Source organism: Filicampus tigris, chromosome 16 (genome assembly GCF_054856515.1).
Source record: "Filicampus tigris isolate MCC_2025a chromosome 16, RoL_Ftig_1.0, whole genome shotgun sequence".
Taxonomy (NCBI): Eukaryota; Metazoa; Chordata; class Actinopteri; order Syngnathiformes; family Syngnathidae; genus Filicampus; species Filicampus tigris.
Window position 1 is genome coordinate 11,016,530 of NC_141232.1, and position 18,076 is coordinate 11,034,605.

At 40.8% G+C, this 18,076-nt stretch overlaps 1 protein-coding gene across 4 annotated transcripts in view; it reads right to left on the reverse strand.

The window, feature by feature from the left end:
- The window catches only part of cacna1ha (calcium channel, voltage-dependent, T type, alpha 1H subunit a), a 77,625-nt gene extending 63,119 nt beyond the window's left edge, over positions 1–14,506 (reverse strand). Inside the window, exons 1-2 of one of the 4 annotated variants that reach the window (XM_086055180.1) lie at positions 14,131–14,506; positions 12,718–13,169 (exon numbers count right to left, since the gene is read on the reverse strand). In XM_086055180.1, the coding sequence (XP_085911306.1) occupies positions 12,718–13,145 (428 nt within the window). In that variant the 5' untranslated portion in view covers positions 13,146–13,169; positions 14,131–14,506. Of the gene's footprint in view, positions 1–12,717; positions 13,170–13,270; positions 13,287–13,397; positions 13,567–14,130 lie in introns of those variants that run through there. The other 3 variants (XM_086055184.1, XM_086055181.1, XM_086055182.1) reach the window with 3 other exon arrangements.
- Between the last annotated feature and the right edge of the window lie 3,570 nt (positions 14,507–18,076).

Below are 18,076 nucleotides of genomic sequence, written 5' to 3' on the forward strand. Positions count from 1 at the left end.
TCAGGTCGTGCAGCAAAACACACGCAGTGTCGGCTGTTTTTTTTGCGCACGTGCCTGTGTGGGTTCATTGTCAGTTCAGTTTGGTGCAGGTTACACCTTCCAACAGATGTGAAGTCAGCCAAACCGGATTGGATTCAAACTCGCTCTTCTTTTGTTTTTTTTGTACTAATGCGGACACACTATAGAAAATGGATGGATAGATATTAGCCGATGTATGACTGCACTGCATTAGACAAAGGGCTATTTTTTTTATTGTTATTATTAGGTGTTTTTTTTTTTTGTTAAAGCAGAATTTTTGAAACAGCAGTTGAGGATCTCATAAAAAATAAATATGTTTACTCAGTGAAACATGGTTACACACATTCTAGATTAGCGTCCACCACCAGTTTGTAGCAATGTGCAGGCAGCAGTGGTTTTCTGTTGCCAAGTAACCAGGTACAGTTTGTAGTCCAGCATCTTTACTAAGATGAACCAACTGTCCTAGACGTCTCGCTCTATCTCCCTCGCTCTCACATTTCTCTCTCTCACTCACACGAACGCTGTTCAAAGTTATTTGAATGAACGGGCTTTAACATTCACCTGACGTGCTTCTTCACCATCAATAGCAACTCCGCCGCCATACTTCTTTGCTCCATTTTGCACAAAACTGCAAACCAAAATCTGCATCTCTCGCTGCACACACTCACTCACTCCCGCGCAGGTCGGCCCATTTTGTAGACAAAGCAGAGACGCGTGCTGCAGAGAGCAAGAGAAGCGGAGAAACTGCAGTTTTCAGAACTCTGGGGAGATACAATTAAGTATTCAGCTATATGCATTATTGGTGCACTGTAAAAGCCTCTCTTTGACACTCCTGCATAAGTTTTTATATAGCCAACCATATTAAGGTACAGGGAGGACACTTATATTTCATAGATCGTAAATAAAACAGATTTAAGGAGGATTTTGAAAGGATAGTGACCGCTAAAGTCTCAACGCAATACCTTTGTGATATTTTTATTTGATATTTACTTTTGATAAAGGAAGAAATGACACTCTTTGTGGAATTTAAAGGGTTCTAGGTTGAATTAGGGGATAAGATGAAACATTGCAGTGTTATGATCTCAAGCTCTCCTTCTCACACACACACACGCTGGTGCGCTGTCGACATTGCCATGACAACATAGTGCTGGATGCTGATGGGTTTCCCAGATCTTTTATTTATTCATCCATCTCTGCATTACTTACTTTCAAGCCGACAAACACACTCACACGTGCATGGATGTGGATCTTCACACACACACATGCTCATCCTTGCATCCACTCCCACACATGCCCCCATTTAAATGCCGGTTTGAACATCAGAGCTGACTCCACTGAAGAAATCTGCAAAGTGTTCCTCTGCAGGAGAGAAGGCGCGCCAGTGTTTATGCACGTGAGTGAGCAGTTCTGACATCTTTGCTTGCGAAACATTGTTACGCCAAATAAAAAAAGCAGTTGTCGCAAAATGGGCCATAACGAACAGACGGCCTCTCGCTGTACGTGTTTCTATCATTACAACCATCTTTCAGACAGTAATGTGATCAGCAACAAGGCGAGGGCTGCTGTGTTATTCATGGTTGTGGGGAAACGACTCAAAACATCCGGAAAACACACACTCGCAAACATAAACACGCAGATCACAAAAAAGCTCATTAAGAACAGCGGTTCAGCTATTCACCAGGAAAGGAAATGTGACCTAAAAACATAACTGAATATTAAACACTGTCTTGATGGAACCAAGACAATAAAGAGCTTCTGGCAAGGTTCCACGCATGACCCCTGACCCTGCCAGAGTCCCTGGGAAGAACTGCGCTATCATTTCCTCCTCGACACATTACCTTCCTTTTCGGTTAATTGGCATTATTTAAGGATCCCAGTTGGGTGAGTACGAACGTCTAAGTGTCCCTGTATAATGTCTGGAGATGGACCTCACCTAATTACACTTGGCCGCTGTTTGTCCTGCAGTTGACTTAATCCCACCGCATCATTACCCCTGCCAGTTCATGCCAGGTTAATTAAAAAAAACAGAGAAGCATCGTGACGACAAGTGACTTCACTTTCCCAGCTTGTGTTTGTATTTTGTCACCTTATTTTGGAGTCACGAATGAGAAAAAAAACATGCTGATTAATGCTTGGTTCTGCATGTGTGTGAGTGCGTGTGGGTGTGCAGGTTGTAATGTTGGGGGGAGGGGTTAAACATGCATAAATGATCCACTCCCTCGTGAGCGACCACTAAAGTAGAGAAGAAAATCCACAAGTGATTTGATGCATTTGCAGTCAGCACTCACACAGCAACAAAGAACAAAGACATGAGAGGGGGGGGGGAAGACAAACAAAGCGAGCGCCCGGTATCAGCTGCAGCTTTTTGGGAGGGAGAGTGCTGGGAGGGGAAGAGGAATTGTTGTGTCTTGAAGCAGGTACCACAAAAGAGCAAAAGCAAAAGAGAGCATCATCATCGTCACTTGTGCCTGCCACTTGGTGCTAGTATGCTTATTTTGGCACCTCTCTTCCTTTATTCCCGTAAAATCTGGCCTATTCGCATTTTTTCTTATCACAATGACAAAGTCCTTTTTATCATCGTAAAATAGTTTTGACAGTGAGTATGATATTTATTGAATCGTAGCGTCTGTTTATTTGAACCTATGACTGGTTACAGTCGGCGGCACATGCTCAATCACTCCGCTCGGTTTTGGGTCACCAAACACTGTCCAGGCACAGCGGCCAACGAAGCAGTGGACTTTCCCGCTACAGGCCGCTCGTTTATGATCATTGTTTTCCGCTTGACAGTAATTCATCATTATCATCGACATCATAGTTGCTAACGTGTACATTCCTATTATGTTCGCCTTCTCATCTTCATTCTCATCAGCCTGTTTTCGTCATACCGGAACTCAAACTACTTCCTGCTTCTGTGCAGTCGCCAGCAAGCAAGCAGCGCTTTTCTGACGGCGTTTTTCAGATGTTACAAAGGTTGGATAATGGTGAGTGCAATGCCTTATCAAGATTGCATTCAGCATTATCCAAAGTCACGAGGTTGACTTATGATACCAAACATTTTTTTTCATCTGTCGGATGATCCTCCTCTTCGCTCGAAGCAACCCCCGTGTAGTTGCACGGCGAATAAAAGCAACCGAGACACGTGGGGCTACCCGATATGTCATGTCCGGTCCGAACCTAAGAGCACTAAATCGACCAAACAATGGTATAATTGGAATGAACTATTTAACATGCAATGCTTCACAAAAATAATGCCCCTTATGACCCAAAGCATCTTATGTATCTTTTCTTATCCTTGTTTTTCTTATTTCTTACATATTTCTTACTCCTCTTTGACAACTATTCTCTTAATAAATGTAATCTAAATTCATTTTTACATTGAACAGGGTTCCAACACAAAAAACTTTCGCCTTGGTTTGACTTCACTGAATCTCATAATAAAACGTAGATCCCGCATACATGACTAATCACTTTGCGTGTCTAATAGCAAACATGGCCAGTTTTGCATGGTGGGTCAATCTGTTCACACAAAGTATGCACTTCTCAATAATCATCTACATGACGTCTGGACATCACCCAGCAGCAAGTACCAAATGCATTATGACAGACAACGTTAACAGAATTACCAGGCAGACATTGGAGAGAAAGGCCACTGTGCTAAATTATGCATTAAATCGGTGCATTCTGTAACAGTCTGTTATTCAATCAGTATTACTGGCTGTGTTTGTGTTTTTGTTCCTTTGGATGAATCCACCCTGAAAAATGGCCAACCTGGCTTGTCTGATGGTATCAGGCCACAGGACAGTTTCGCTGGTGACATGCGATGCATGTCTCACAGGTGGCAGATGTCCATCTACAGCTGTTCTCGCAGCAGACATGCATTTTATCAGTGACAAGCATGCTCATGGTAGAAGGAAAGAAGGGTGGACAAAATGTGCATGCGTGCGTCCAACATGTCAAAATTAAATAAAAAAAAAAAACTATAATAACAAAATCACATGAATAGTCTCAGTATGGCTTTTTTGCTTTATATGTATTTTCTCCAGAGTAAGGCTTGCTACACAATTCATTGTTATTAAGTTTTATTAGCAACACTTTACTTATATTACCTATTTTTTATTGCAGTCTTCACCACAATAAATTTTATAGTGACACCACACCGGTAGTTAAAAAATTACATGTACAGTATTTAAAAGCATTTCTCGAAAACTCTAAATCTGGACAATTCCAAGAGTGAATCCATCCATCCATTTTTTAAATGGCTTATCCATATCAATGTTGCAGGTGGGCTGGAGCCCATCCCAGCTGACCTTTGGCGAAAGGGACACAACAGCCTAGAATTGTTACCTGCCAACCACGGGGCACATATTGAGACAAACATCCATTCGCACTGACTTTCACACTGTCACTGAATTGAACCCACATTGCCTGGATTGAAGACCTGTCTGCGGGTGAACTACAATTCAAATTATGAATGCACTCAGGCACCAGCTTGCAGGACTGGGAAACCTAATATTGGACTCTGTCAGATTAATCCTGAAGAGAGGAGTTCCTCCCATGTTGACCTTTCACCTCTGATACTACTGATTCACGATCAGGGGCGTTAAACAAATTTTTGTCACGGGCCAAATTGTAACTACGGTTTTCCTCAAAGGGCCATAATGACTGTAAAACCATACATATTCTCCAGACGTTCTCACACAATTTTACTGTTTTTTCTTGTCGCAAGGAAATTTTAAACATGTTCAAAATATGACCTTGAACGAACCCTGACAAGAACCCAACGTGCTCTATCTCGCAAACGTCCGTCCGTCCCTCAGTGGGACGCTTTCACATGCCAACATCTGATGTAAAGACCAACAATTTGAACACTGTGACACATTGTCTTCCACACATGCAGTTTGTATGACTACACACCTACAGGTGAGGGTCGGCTTTAGTTCCAGATCATTTCATGAAGAAGTGCGTAAACAATGAGCCTGGGGATAAATAAAGATCCCCTGAACTGGAAGTAATACCTCGCATTATCAAATAGAAACACAGACATGCCAACCAACCGTGGACACATACTTGTCCATCCCCATTTTACTCAAGCTTGTACTGCACAAACACACACATCTTAAAACAGTTGAGAGATTACAACAGATTGCTTAACAGGACGCATTCGCAAACACTGATTATTCACACAAGTGGCTTTCATTTCGGATAAATTGAGTCTTTAATTAGCACAGAGCCTTTGTTTACAGGATTGTTATGTACAATGGAACCTTCAAATTCAAATGCGGTTTAGTTTACTACGGTTATTTTGAAGTGTTTGCGGTCAAACTGTGAACACATTGCATAAAACTAACGTCAAAGAGGGGAAATGTGTTTACATACAGTATTTGTTGAAGCATTACAAAGAGTTATCTTATGTATGTGCTTGTGTTAGTGTGAAAATTAAAAAGCACAATACATGACGTGAATGTTAAAAGCTTACTTAAAGCATTGTCTGTAAAGTCAAAAAAAGACTTGATGATGGCTTTATTTCAAATTTGAATACTGATTACTGGGAACAAATCAGAGGTTGACCGATGTCTTGGAAACGATTTTAACTTCAAGGGCTCCAACGTACTTGAGAAAATTATTAGCACGGTTGAGCAGGCACAGTTAAAGGGAAATCAACCGAAACGTAGTTTTTTCAAGAATATGTTCCCAGCAGGCTCACTAGTTGAAACACGGCATTTTGATTAACATTGCGTTTGTGGAATATGAGTTAAGCAGCAAAATCCACCCCTTTTAGCTATCTAAGGGGGCGGCCATTTTGTCACTTCTGTTGACTGAAAATGACATCACAACTGCTGAGGGCTCAGGTAACTACCAATCACGTCTCAGCTTCAAAAAACAGGTCAGCCGTGATTGGTTGTTACCCGAGCTCTGAGCAGTTGTGATGTCATTTTCGGTGGACAGAATTGACAAAATGGCCGCCCCCAGAGATGGCTAAAAATGGGTGGATTAACTCTTCTTCCACAAATGCAATATTTATCAGAGTGCCTTGTTTAAACTAGTGGGCTTGCATAGAACATATTCTTGAAAAAAATATGTTTGGGTTGACTTTCACTTTAAGCTTTGTGATTTTATGTGCGGATGAGTTAATTTTTAAACTACGTTATCAAGTTTCTTTCTGATAATTTTCTCAGATAATTGAAATTATGTTGCCCTTGACACAACACGGTGTCTCAGTATGTTACTACTCCTGCATTTGCTAAAGCAACATTACTTTTACATGTACTGATCACACAATGCCCAGATATTCATAGCTTCTACATGAAATGTATCACTCATTAAGAATATTACAAGCCTTAAGAGTAGCTTGGCGAGATAACCCAGCAGTTAATCAGCTTCTGAACAAAGACCGAAGACAGCATGGGGAGTCAGGGAGATAAAACTTTCTTTCAGAAAGAGCCTACAAAACGACAGTGTATGCAGAGTTACACAATACACACACATTCTAAGAGGTGTGGAGTGTGCCAGCACTTAATACGTCAGAGAGGCAGGATCGCATCGTCTCCGCAGCGATGAACACCTCATGACCTCCAATCTGCTGTTAGCACAAGTACTAGCCAAATATAATGAGTCATCAAACACAAACACGGACCAATATGCCGAGATAAATACACATGGAATACAGCAACACTAGCGCTGATGCACAAGCCTGTGCAAGCACATCCCAAAATATATTTGTCCAAGTGACAGGAGGCGAGGATCAACCAGGTGACTTCAAGGTCAATGCAATTTGTCCTTCACATACCAAAGTCACAAAAACATTTATAATTATATCCACTTACAAAAAAAACAAAAAAAACAGCAGAGCAAAAAGTATTACAATGTGAAATACTTTGATTAAGAGCTCAATTTCCCAACATCAAAAAGGTATGATAAAATGTATGCAATTTATGAGTGTGCCTTGGACAGCCTTCACTTGTATTCATTTCTGGAGGAAACATGAGACCTTCTCGGCATGCTTAGTGACTGTATAGAGTGACAAATAGAGACATGAATACAGGACGAATCCGCTCATTAAAATCGATGAACATTGTCTGGCCCCTAGAATCTGATCTAATCAGCCCCACTGCAGTCATCTTTGTGATTCGATTACACGTTTTGTTTTCTTTTTTGCCGTAAGAGGTAATTTTATTAAGCCTTTAAACGGCAAATTATGTCACAAGACGTATATATTTTTAAAAAGTGTCACAAAACATCCCATTCCACTGTATTTCAAATAAAGGTCTATATATTACAGAATAAAATAAAATACTACAATGTAAGAGCAAATTACACTTATTTTTTTATTCCATTTACTTTATCAGAATTGGGTGCCTTTTTTGTCTCGGTAAAAGGTAAAAAATGCTAACCTTTAAATGTATCCAATGTGGCCAAAAACATATTACAAAGTGGGTGCAAAATGCTACAAAAAGTCAGCTTCACAACACCATCGACTGGATCTGGTGGGTCACTAAGACTAATGCAGGCCAACTAAATCTACAATTTCTTCAGTGCAATTTTATTTGGATCTGTGCCACAATCCCAAAGGGTCTTTCCTGGCCCACAATCAAATCCGGTACCTTGACATACGAGTTTAATTTGTTCCCTGACAAAGCTTTTAAATCAATGTACTGCATATGAAATCAACTTTCTGAATTGAAATGAACTGAAATGCCATTGATCTGTTCAAGCCCTCCTACAGTTTTGTGTTCACACGTTGTGGTAAAATTTCCAAAAACATAACAAAAGGAAATTGCATTGATGACTACATCTCTCCTTGCCCAAAAGCAAGGGCATTAAAGTACCTTTATTGCCCAATCAAATCACCCTCAAATCCCACTTTTGTCCGCCTCAGTTGACGATATTTTACGTTGACTGCTGGCCTATTTTATTTTATTTAGTGCGAATGAATTTTTTAAAAATGATCAAAGTTGTATCTCTCTCTCCTGTGTACAGACCCACCGTACAGTGCATAAGTCAAGAGTCCATTACATGAATAACTTTAATCACTCGCAGATGTGATTGCAGCTTGAACTAAGACCTGCAATCGCCTCGAATGTTGTGTCGGCAAGCACAGCACTCGATCAATGATGCTCAGCATCATAAACATGATAAATGAGAGAAGCTGCGTGGCTCTAATGCCGTCATGTTAATTGTGTAGCCAACTATTAACCACTTTTGACTGTCACGCAAGATCGACGGCTTTCAAACACCAAATCAATCATTTGCAACTCGTACGATTGAACGGTGTACAATCTGGATTTTACATTGGAGCCCAAATTTCTGCACACCCCCTGTGCAAAGGCATAAGATGCAGATATCTGATGAGTGAGATCAACCGCATGATATAACCCCCCACTTTAAAACAAATACTTATCATGCAAGCAAGCAAGTCAAGCGTGTGACGGCACCTCTCATCAATTAACCATTCCATGCTGGTACAGACAGTCCTCTCTGCTGCTCAACAACAACAGATCATAAAACATCGAAAATCAGCAGCAAGTCTAACATGCGGTCAGCGTATGAAAATAACTACCGCGGAAGCTACTAAAACGCAAATATTCAGAGTTTAAGTCTTTCTTCCTTGATACCAGACCATCTTACAGTAGACTTTGGCACAGAACCCTGTACAATAGTTGTCTTACACACAACAGTATTGTGTTGAAAAGCTGACCTAAATATATATATAATGCAATATTCCGGTAACTGCCAATAAGATGCCCCTAAGTACGCGCTCCAAATGTCCACATGGGTCTGCCAAATTACCCCATTTAGTTTTAAAATACACTCTTGACGATGTATCAATTTGACCCTCAATGGCTTTTCAGTAAGTGAGCTTGTCGTGTCTTTCAGTTTAATGGATAAGTCATTTGGCACTGACCGCCCATATGAAACTATATTATTAATCTCAAGAGGGTATTATTCCCTGCTGGCAATCCCCCAAGTGATGATACCTGGTTATTTAGTGTTGACCTAATATGTTTTGGGAAAAGCAGGAAGGTGGTTGAGCTGGATTAAAATAGGGGTTCTTTTTTCACCCCTCTACATTTTGACATGTACAGTAAATACAGCCATGATATGTGCTACGGAGGCAGCATGGTAGCATAGTGTTTAGCATGTCTACCTCACATCTGAGAGGTTCTGGATTCAAATCAGCTCTCCCTGTGTGGAGTTAGCAATAGCACTCCGGCTTCCTCCCACATTCCAAAAATATACATGTTAGGTTCATTGAAGACTCGAAATAGTCCATAGGTGTGAATGTGAGTGTGAATGGTTTGTCTAGATTTGCCCTGCGTGGGCTGGGATAGGCTGCAAATCTCTCTGAACCTATAAAGGACAAGCACAAGAGAAAATGTGCTTTTACTTTATGACTTTTCGTCCAAAAGAATGATCAGGCTCAAAAAGGGATTTTAGAAAATGACAAATGTGAGAAGGGAAGAAGAAGATAATCCGGGAGTTACTGTCCATGAATTTAAAGCAGTAAAACTGCAGCGCTACGATACATGCTGTCATGAGTTATCAAATAAGTAATTAACTTTTTCCACACGTGTTTAATAAAACATTATTTTGAAAATGCTTGGGCAGTTAAACATTTCATGAGTTTTGACTCTTAAACAAATGGAACACGTTTCTATTTTGGTCATTTCACTTCAAAAATGTCTTTCTAAAACTTGATAAACACCAGATTTTAAAAATGTGATCTTGCCTTTGTATTGTGTGTATTCCAAATGGCGATAAGCCTGATTTTGGACGGATGACACATCTCCCTTTCCATCAACCCCCAGGTTGAGCAATGGTGTCAACAATCCAACATGGTCTGAAAAAGGGGCCAAGTTTAATTTTGCTTTGTCAAACACAAGTATTTTTCACTGATGAATCATTTTTACAAGTATATTTCAATAGACAGCAGACAATGTAGGTTAAACATAGAGATCTAACAAAATATGTTTTAAAAACTGTCATTTATGTGGCGGATGGATTCCAGCTGCTGAGTATGTGTCGATCTACAGGTCTTTGACTCCTGAACTTTTTCCTAAATACCGCACCTTGGCCATACTTAGCTTGTGATGATATTCTGCTACGAAGTTCTCCTTTACCCACTCCATTCCGTGTTTTTTTTTGTTGTTTTTTTTAATGACAGGTTGGTTATGAGTTCATCGAAGCTGCCAGGTACACCTGCATGGTTTGACGAACTCAATTGTAAGCAGTTTTGGAAATACATTGCATGAGCGTTTGCTTATAAAACCTAAAAATGATAAAGCATTTTGAAAAACAAATATTTGTCACCAGTGCCATAGTTGTGTGATTCGTCAAACATTGTTGAGCACGCTTGGACAGAGCCAATGGATTGTTTCAATAATTAATACATTGTATTTGTAGAAAAAAAAATATCACTGTTAAGTATGTGAAATTAGTAGGTGTGGATAAATGTATTATTCCGTTTTGGTCAGACATATGAGGTTTAGAAATGTATCTGAGTCAACTCAGTGAAGAACCCATGTATAATACGTAACTGCCATGTATCATTTATGAGTAGACTGTTTCTTCTCACACAAAACTGGCTTGCTCACAAAAAAATAATCACCTTTCTGTTCTTTCTCTTCATGTCAAAATACATCACACTTTATCGTGTTTGCTTCATGTTGTTTAAATATCATTTAAATGTTAGGTCAGTTTCACATCCCATAGAAGGCCAGACGGCCTCTAATCGGTAACTAAGCCCGGTCAAACACAGGTCGTAAAGCAACTGTCACACAGAGATCGAAACAATTACACAATACAGCAGAACGTCATGCAGTATTTTTCAAGATGAGAACTGAGGACACGGTTAGTAAGACCTCAGAAACAAGCAGCTGCCAGCAACCGCTGCTGCTAAAGCCTTTTCACAACACTACTAAGTCAATAGGGAATAAATGTCAATCACGTCAGACATTGTCGGATGAGGTTCCAGGTACTCCAAAATATAAGGGGGGAAAGTGCGACTCACATCCAAATTTTGCTTTTACACCACCAGCTGAACCATATCAAGAATAGATAGATGGTGCAGTGGTTTGTTTTCAAGTTATTTTCCCAATGTTTGGATTTGGATGCACATCATGTTCTTTTCTGTCACTGCTCCACTGTGGTAAAACAGCCCACGGATGAGAATTGTGCAGGCAGGTATTTATTTGAAGGCTACTAAAAGAGACCAAATCGGACATGAACTGAAGCTAAAAATTGATTTTGCATTGCATCATAATATAAAAATGAATGATTCTTAAGAACAACATGGCTGCCCGACAGAGATGTGCACAGGAGCACCATAAAACATATATGAGGGATGAGTGCATTTTGCCTGCAGTAAAACAGATTCATGCTGTAAAACATGTACCATCAACGAGTTTGGTCTTAAAGTGGAGAAAAAAAGAGCACAAAATGTATCAAGATAACTATAGAAAATACACAGCAAATTCAACTGCAAAACTATGCAAAAAAAAAAAAAAACAAGTAAATACATAAGTCAAATGAAAATGCACAATGGGACATTCCTATGATGCAATAATGTGAAAGCCAGGCAGTGTTTGGGTTCCCTAGTGACTTTAGTCCCTAACTTTAGTTTTTGCTTACATTTTTACTTTAGCCCAGACAGTTCTTATGAGAATATAGCAGGATTTTGTATTAGAAAAATGCACTCCAAATTGGTGGGAAAAAGATTCAGTGGGCTTATCATACTTAAAAAAACAACAACAACCAAAAACAACAACCAAAAAAAAGATATTTTTGTTTTTGTTTTGTTTTTTAATATTGTGACAGAACCACATAACTTTTTGGGTGGGAGGCAGATAGTGTGTTAAGCATAATCTGTTTATGGAGATCGCTGCATAAGGAAGCTGAGTTTTCTTTTTTGCGTTTACGTGATTTTTTTAACAGTGAAATGCTTCTGTACTCGGTTTGGAAGAAGATTTCCACAAACGCAGGTGAGCTGCAGGAACTGGTGGTTCACCGGTCAAACATATTCACAGTCATATTTGGGACTATGGACAACTTCGAGCCTTCAAAGAACCTAACATGCATGTTTTTGGAATGTGGTAGGAATTAAGCTTGAATAATCGAGATTTCAATTATTACCAAAATAATCGTGACTAATATTTATTTCATTATCGAGCAGTGCTACTCACTTGTATTTATTTTCAAACAACATTCTCACGTGCAAAACAAATGTAAAAAAGTTAAACCTATCGAAACTACGGGACGCTCTACTTTAATTTGGATAAGAGGTGATGATAAGATGTAATTTGGAAAAGAAGTGAACTTCGTAAAAAGAAGCGCAAAAAAAAAAAAGAAAAAAGCACAACACATTTTATCCTTAGATGATCGCTGAACTGTGCACTTATGAGGTAATACACATGCAACAATGATTTTCCTCCAAATATGAGTCTCTTATTTTGAATTATACGACCTCAAGAGGCATTCGACCAGAGGCTCCACAGAGTCGGATCACAAATATGATCCATCAAATTTCACAAGGAGCAGCTCAGAATAAAGATGTGTTGCTATATGGCTGCAAAGCCAACCATTGTAAAGTAGAGTGACTATGAGCACACTTGGAATTCATGACTCACAAACAAAAAAAGTGACGACAAAGTTGGTCTTACCGGATGGCAGGCACACTCAAGTTTCCACGTCATGAAAGGATATGGGTTACACACAACACGAAGACACCAGTTGCGAGGCCGTGTGGTTTGCTTTAGGCAGAAGAAGGCCATGGGGGCCAGAGCCGGGTACGGCTGCTGCTCCTCCTCCTCAGAGACACAGTCCGGATCCCGTATGGGAGCCACGATGCGAACTTCCAGTGTTGGTCCAACGTCTACTTCCAGCTCCGTTTCCAGCACTTCCTGCTCCTGCTGAACCTCAGCTTCTCCTCGTTCATCATTCCTTCTCCTCCTACTACAGCTACCGGTGCGCTCCATCTGCTCCTCATCACAGAGGCCTCCAGATTCTACATCATCCTGGTAGGATTTCAATATAGCGAGCCTCACCTCCTCCAAGACCTCCTCCTGCTCCTGCTCCTGCCCCTCCGGGCTATCTGCATACTGAAAGTGCACTCTCCCGTCGCCATCAGTCATGATAGAGCATCAGGCCGAGCCACTCTGAGAGGAGGTCAGAGGAGAGAGAGGTTAGCGAGAGGTGGGGAGTGGGAGGGGTCGCAGTGATGGGAGATGAAATCAGGGAGAAACATGAAGACACCCACCACCCAGTCAAAGCAGGATTCATGCTTTATTCACTTTACTTCTGATGCTTCCTTCCCTCAGGAGAAATATTTTATGTAGAAAAGGGGCATTTGCATATAAGTATATTCTACATACATAATTACGCACAATTGGGTGGCTTCATTTAGGATCCGTTGCAATTGAAGGTAACTGGAGCCACATAATGCCAGTGTGACACTGTGGGGCTGGTGTGATTTCTCTCTCTCTCTCCCTTCCTGTTGCTATGTGATGAACAGATGGACTGCTCTGTCTCTGGTCTAGTGGAGCTTTTGGAGCCCACTCCACGCAATGGTGGCCAAGAAATGCGCAAAAAATGGGAGTGAAAGAGCGAATGAGAGAGAGAGAGAGAGAGAGAGAGAGAGAGAGAGAGAGAGAGAGAGAGAGAGAGAGAGAGAGAGAGAGAGAGAGAGAGAAAATAAATGAACGTGACTCCAATCCTAATCACCGCATTAAGTAAAATGCAATTTTAAAAATTAATTTGCCAAAAAAATATATAATTAATCATAATACGATCGTTACATCTCACTATTTGTCTCTTTTGTGGCCTTTGTTAGAAACGTGTGAAAGAAAAGCGCATCTGACAAGTCACAATTGCGTTCCAGATAACCTCAACATAAGAAATACATATTTATCGGCACATATTCGCACTCCGCTAGCTGTTCAAAAGTGATAAAATATAAATGCTAATTGATATCAAACAATAAGCCCTCATGGGGGGGGGGGGAGGGAGCGTCCATCATCGTTTGCCAATAAAAGTGCACACATTGACTCAACACGTATAAAAGCATTTTTAGACAGCAGACAGACAGCTATAAAACAAAAGTGTGTTTGAAAATGATACCTTAAAGAGACGGAATAGGAAGTTCCCATAAGCATGATCCGCTACTTTGCTTGTTTCCAGCGCGCCCAGCCTCTCGCCCAGCAACCGGGAGCTGTGGTTGTGCTCCTCTAAAATCCTACTTCTGCTTGCGCTCGGAGATGGAAGCTCATTCCACAGTAGTTAAAAATCACAAGGCGATCATTTCTTGCGGTGTTCTTCAACGCAAACACCTATGCGCATCCTTCCATCCGCGCGTCCATCCTCTGAGGTGTCTTGGCGCAGCGTGGAGCGGAGACGCACGCAGACTGCGTGGGTTGCTCGGCTCGGGCTCCGTGGAGGATATGAGAGGGGAGGGGATAAAACCTTGCCTGACTCGGGAACCCCTGACATGTGACGTGCATGTCCGGCTTTGGAGATGTAGTGCGGAGTAAGACGCGCACGCGTGCACAATAGAAAGAAAGAGGGGGGGGGGGGGAAAACAAACCAGTATGGAGGAACAGCGTGGGCGCGCAAGCCACACGGGGTTTCGCGCATCTCGATGGAATCGGCTGTTAATTGCAATGGAATGAAAAATATATTAGGCTGCAGTGAAAGCGTAGGCCTACAGACAAGCAAATTGTAGTAATTAATTGGTATTTAAATGATTTTTTTTTTTAAAAATACATAAATTAATAAATAAAATACAATTGTATTTATATAGCACATTTCATAACAGCTAGAGCTGTAACAAAGCACTTTACAAACAATACAATACATAGAACAAAAACAATAAAAGGCTGTGATACATGTATGAATAAGTATTACTTAAAACAAATTAATTAAATAATAATTAGAAATTGTAGGCATGGTCAACTCACAAGCCAGAAATAGTGCCTATAGCTACTTCTAATCAAATATTCAGTAGACACTGTCAAAGAAGTGTCTAAAACTGTCAAAGACATTATGGCTGTGGTTTGAAGGAGTGCATGCTGCACCACATTTTCTCTAGAGCATTTTCCAATATTTTAGTTATTAAGTTAAAGAGACTATATGTGGCCGTGTAGATCACTGTTTTTTCACTTAAAAACCTTCAATTTTTTTTGATCGAGAAAATGAAACCATAGCTTGCATTTTCAATTTTTATCAATTTCTGTTTTCATTTGCAGTATGGCTATGCCCTCCTACCTCCCCCCTTATCTTGGTGTGATGTCAGTGGAGGAACTGGACACAATTTGTCTAAATCACTACTTTGCTTATAATGTCCAAAAACTCTGAGAATCACACTTCAGGCCTTCGAAATTGGGCATTTTTAAACTGCTGAAAACTGTCACAAAACAAGCCTAAAATCACTGATGAGTCTTTTTTCTGTTTTTCATTTTTTTTACATTTTTACTGCTGACATCAATTTCAAGTAACTATTACATACATAGGTGCAGTGTTTAGCCAACTACAGCGTCTCTAAGTTTTTTGTTGAAAAACCGATTTTTGATACATCTCTTCTTGTGACATGATGATTTGTTTGGTACGGTTTTTACAACGGATGATCTTCCTGACACTACTCATCCATTTCTTATCTGGACTTAGCAGCGGTAGTTGCTGGGTAGCATAGGCTGGAAATCAAACCTTCCTTGACTGCACAAAATGCGGCAGCAGCCACACTTCACACTACCAGCTCTTATTAGATTGTGCATGTACACCTAATATTTTTCACTCAGACTAATGTGACAATTTGTTTCTGCAATGAACTATGACATTGTTGTCATTTACGGTATATCCATAAAAGTCCAAAGGTGTCCAACTTGAGATTTGCACCTATTTCGGGAGAGGCAATATTGCATGGATGTATATGACAATATCCATCCATCCATCCATTATCGATACCGTTTATCCTCACAAGGGTCGCGGGGCGTGCTGGAGCCTATCCCAGCTGTCTTCGGGCAGAAGGCGGGGGACACCCTGAATTGGTCGCCAGCCAATCGCAGGACACACAGAGACAAACATCCGCACTCACAATCACACCTAGGGGCAATTTAGAGTGTCCAATCGACCTACCGTGCATGTTTTTGGAATGTGGGAGGAAACCGGAGTACCCGGAGAAACCCCACGCAGGCACGGGGAGAACATGCAAACTCCACACAGGGAGGCCGTAGCCGGGATCGAACCCACGACCTCTGAACTGTGAGGCGGACGTGCTAACCAGTCGACCACCGTGCCGCATATGACAATATATAAAAATATATTGAATGGCCATTTAGTTGTAATCAAGGAATTGGATAGCGGCCGGTTACCGATACAGTTGAGGTATTTTGACGATTGACATTTGTGCACTTAACAACCCTGCTGTCAGGAGCTTGTCTGGCAGCCCCTCCTGAATCAACACTATATAAAGAAGCTGCCAGACACCACATAATCACAACTACAGCTGCCCACTACATTGAAACCTGAACACCAATCATATGGCTTGAGAGAGAGAGAGAGAGGGAGAGAATAAATGAAAGTGACTCCAATCCTGATCACTTATTAACCAAACTGCAATTTTAAAAATGAATGAATGCAACATTAAGAATTTTTTTTTTTCTCATGAGTCTCATAAGCTGGAAAATAATACAACATCAAGAAATATGTGCCTTGGGAAAAGAGTTCAAACGACTTATAATTGCAGTTCAAATTCGCCCTAGATTGCAACAGCAGTTCAGGTTCGCAGGTCAGATGTCAATGTGACTGAAGTTTCTGCTAAAAGCAGTGTGCAAAACATTCTATATGCATACTGCACATATAATGTGTTCAACAGGGTTTTTTTTCATATAGGTCATTGATAATATGAGCAAGATTGAATTAAATAGAATAATCAGTAGTTAGACTGCCTTACCTGCACAATTTGGGCAATTGGATGCTTCTAACTGTGGGAACAAGGCAAGGTCCATAAAGGCATGCTTGGAGGAGTTTAGTGTGGAAGGAAGAACATAAGAGTGCTAAACTCAACCACATTAAACACCACGGAAAGGAGCTCCAGAAGACATTGTGAGCCATCATTCGTGACCTCACAACATGTTCGTCTGGATGAATGGACCAAAAAATATCCCACTTGTACACACACACACACACACACACACGCACACACTACAAAATCCTGTAGAACATCACCGCAAAAGAGTAGAATAGAAACGCTTACAACTGCAAAAGGGAAGAATAACTTTATATTTCTTATGACTTCCTGCAGGTGTCATGCCCAAGTGTCCAAATACATGACAGACAGGCTTTAGGGTCACATCGACCTTAACTTCCATCAACAAGATGTGGACAAGCAATATAAATCAGCTGTGAAAAACGGACAAGAATATCTTATATCAAAACTGGAGGATTACAAGAAACCTCTCCAGTGAAAAAGTCAAACATACAGACAATGAGATTCTGGAACATGTCAACTAATCCAGGGTCACATAAATGAACCTGTTCCATTAAAGCCAATTAAACAAAAGTAATTACTTGGAGAAACTGCAGCAAGTAGATTAGACACTCTATACCCTTTTTTATTTTTTTTTGGGGGGGGGGGGGGGTTCCCCAATATCTGCTTTTACTATTAGATTGAGTCCATGCATCACTCAGCGATTAAAATTAATTTCAGGGCCAGCTTGTGGCCCCAGTGAGTCACCCTGTGTTGAAGTGGATGTTATGTATTGTAGAGGAATTGCAATCAAAAGCAGTCAATGGAGGAAACTGCTTTGTGTGGGGGCGCAAGCGCTCATTCTCAGCTGCGCGCACACGCAAGCAGGGCACTGACAGACGAAACCTCCTCGTGCACGCACGCCGCCTAACACCTGTCTTACACTCCCACCTGTCGGCCTCCCGTCTCCCAAGATTTAGCGCACGTAACAGCCATCCGTCAGGAAGCTTCTATCTCCATTGATGCACAAAACGTAAATTGGAGCCCCTGAGGAATAGATTTCAGAATTCAACTGAATATTTGCCACGAAAGGCATTAAAAAAA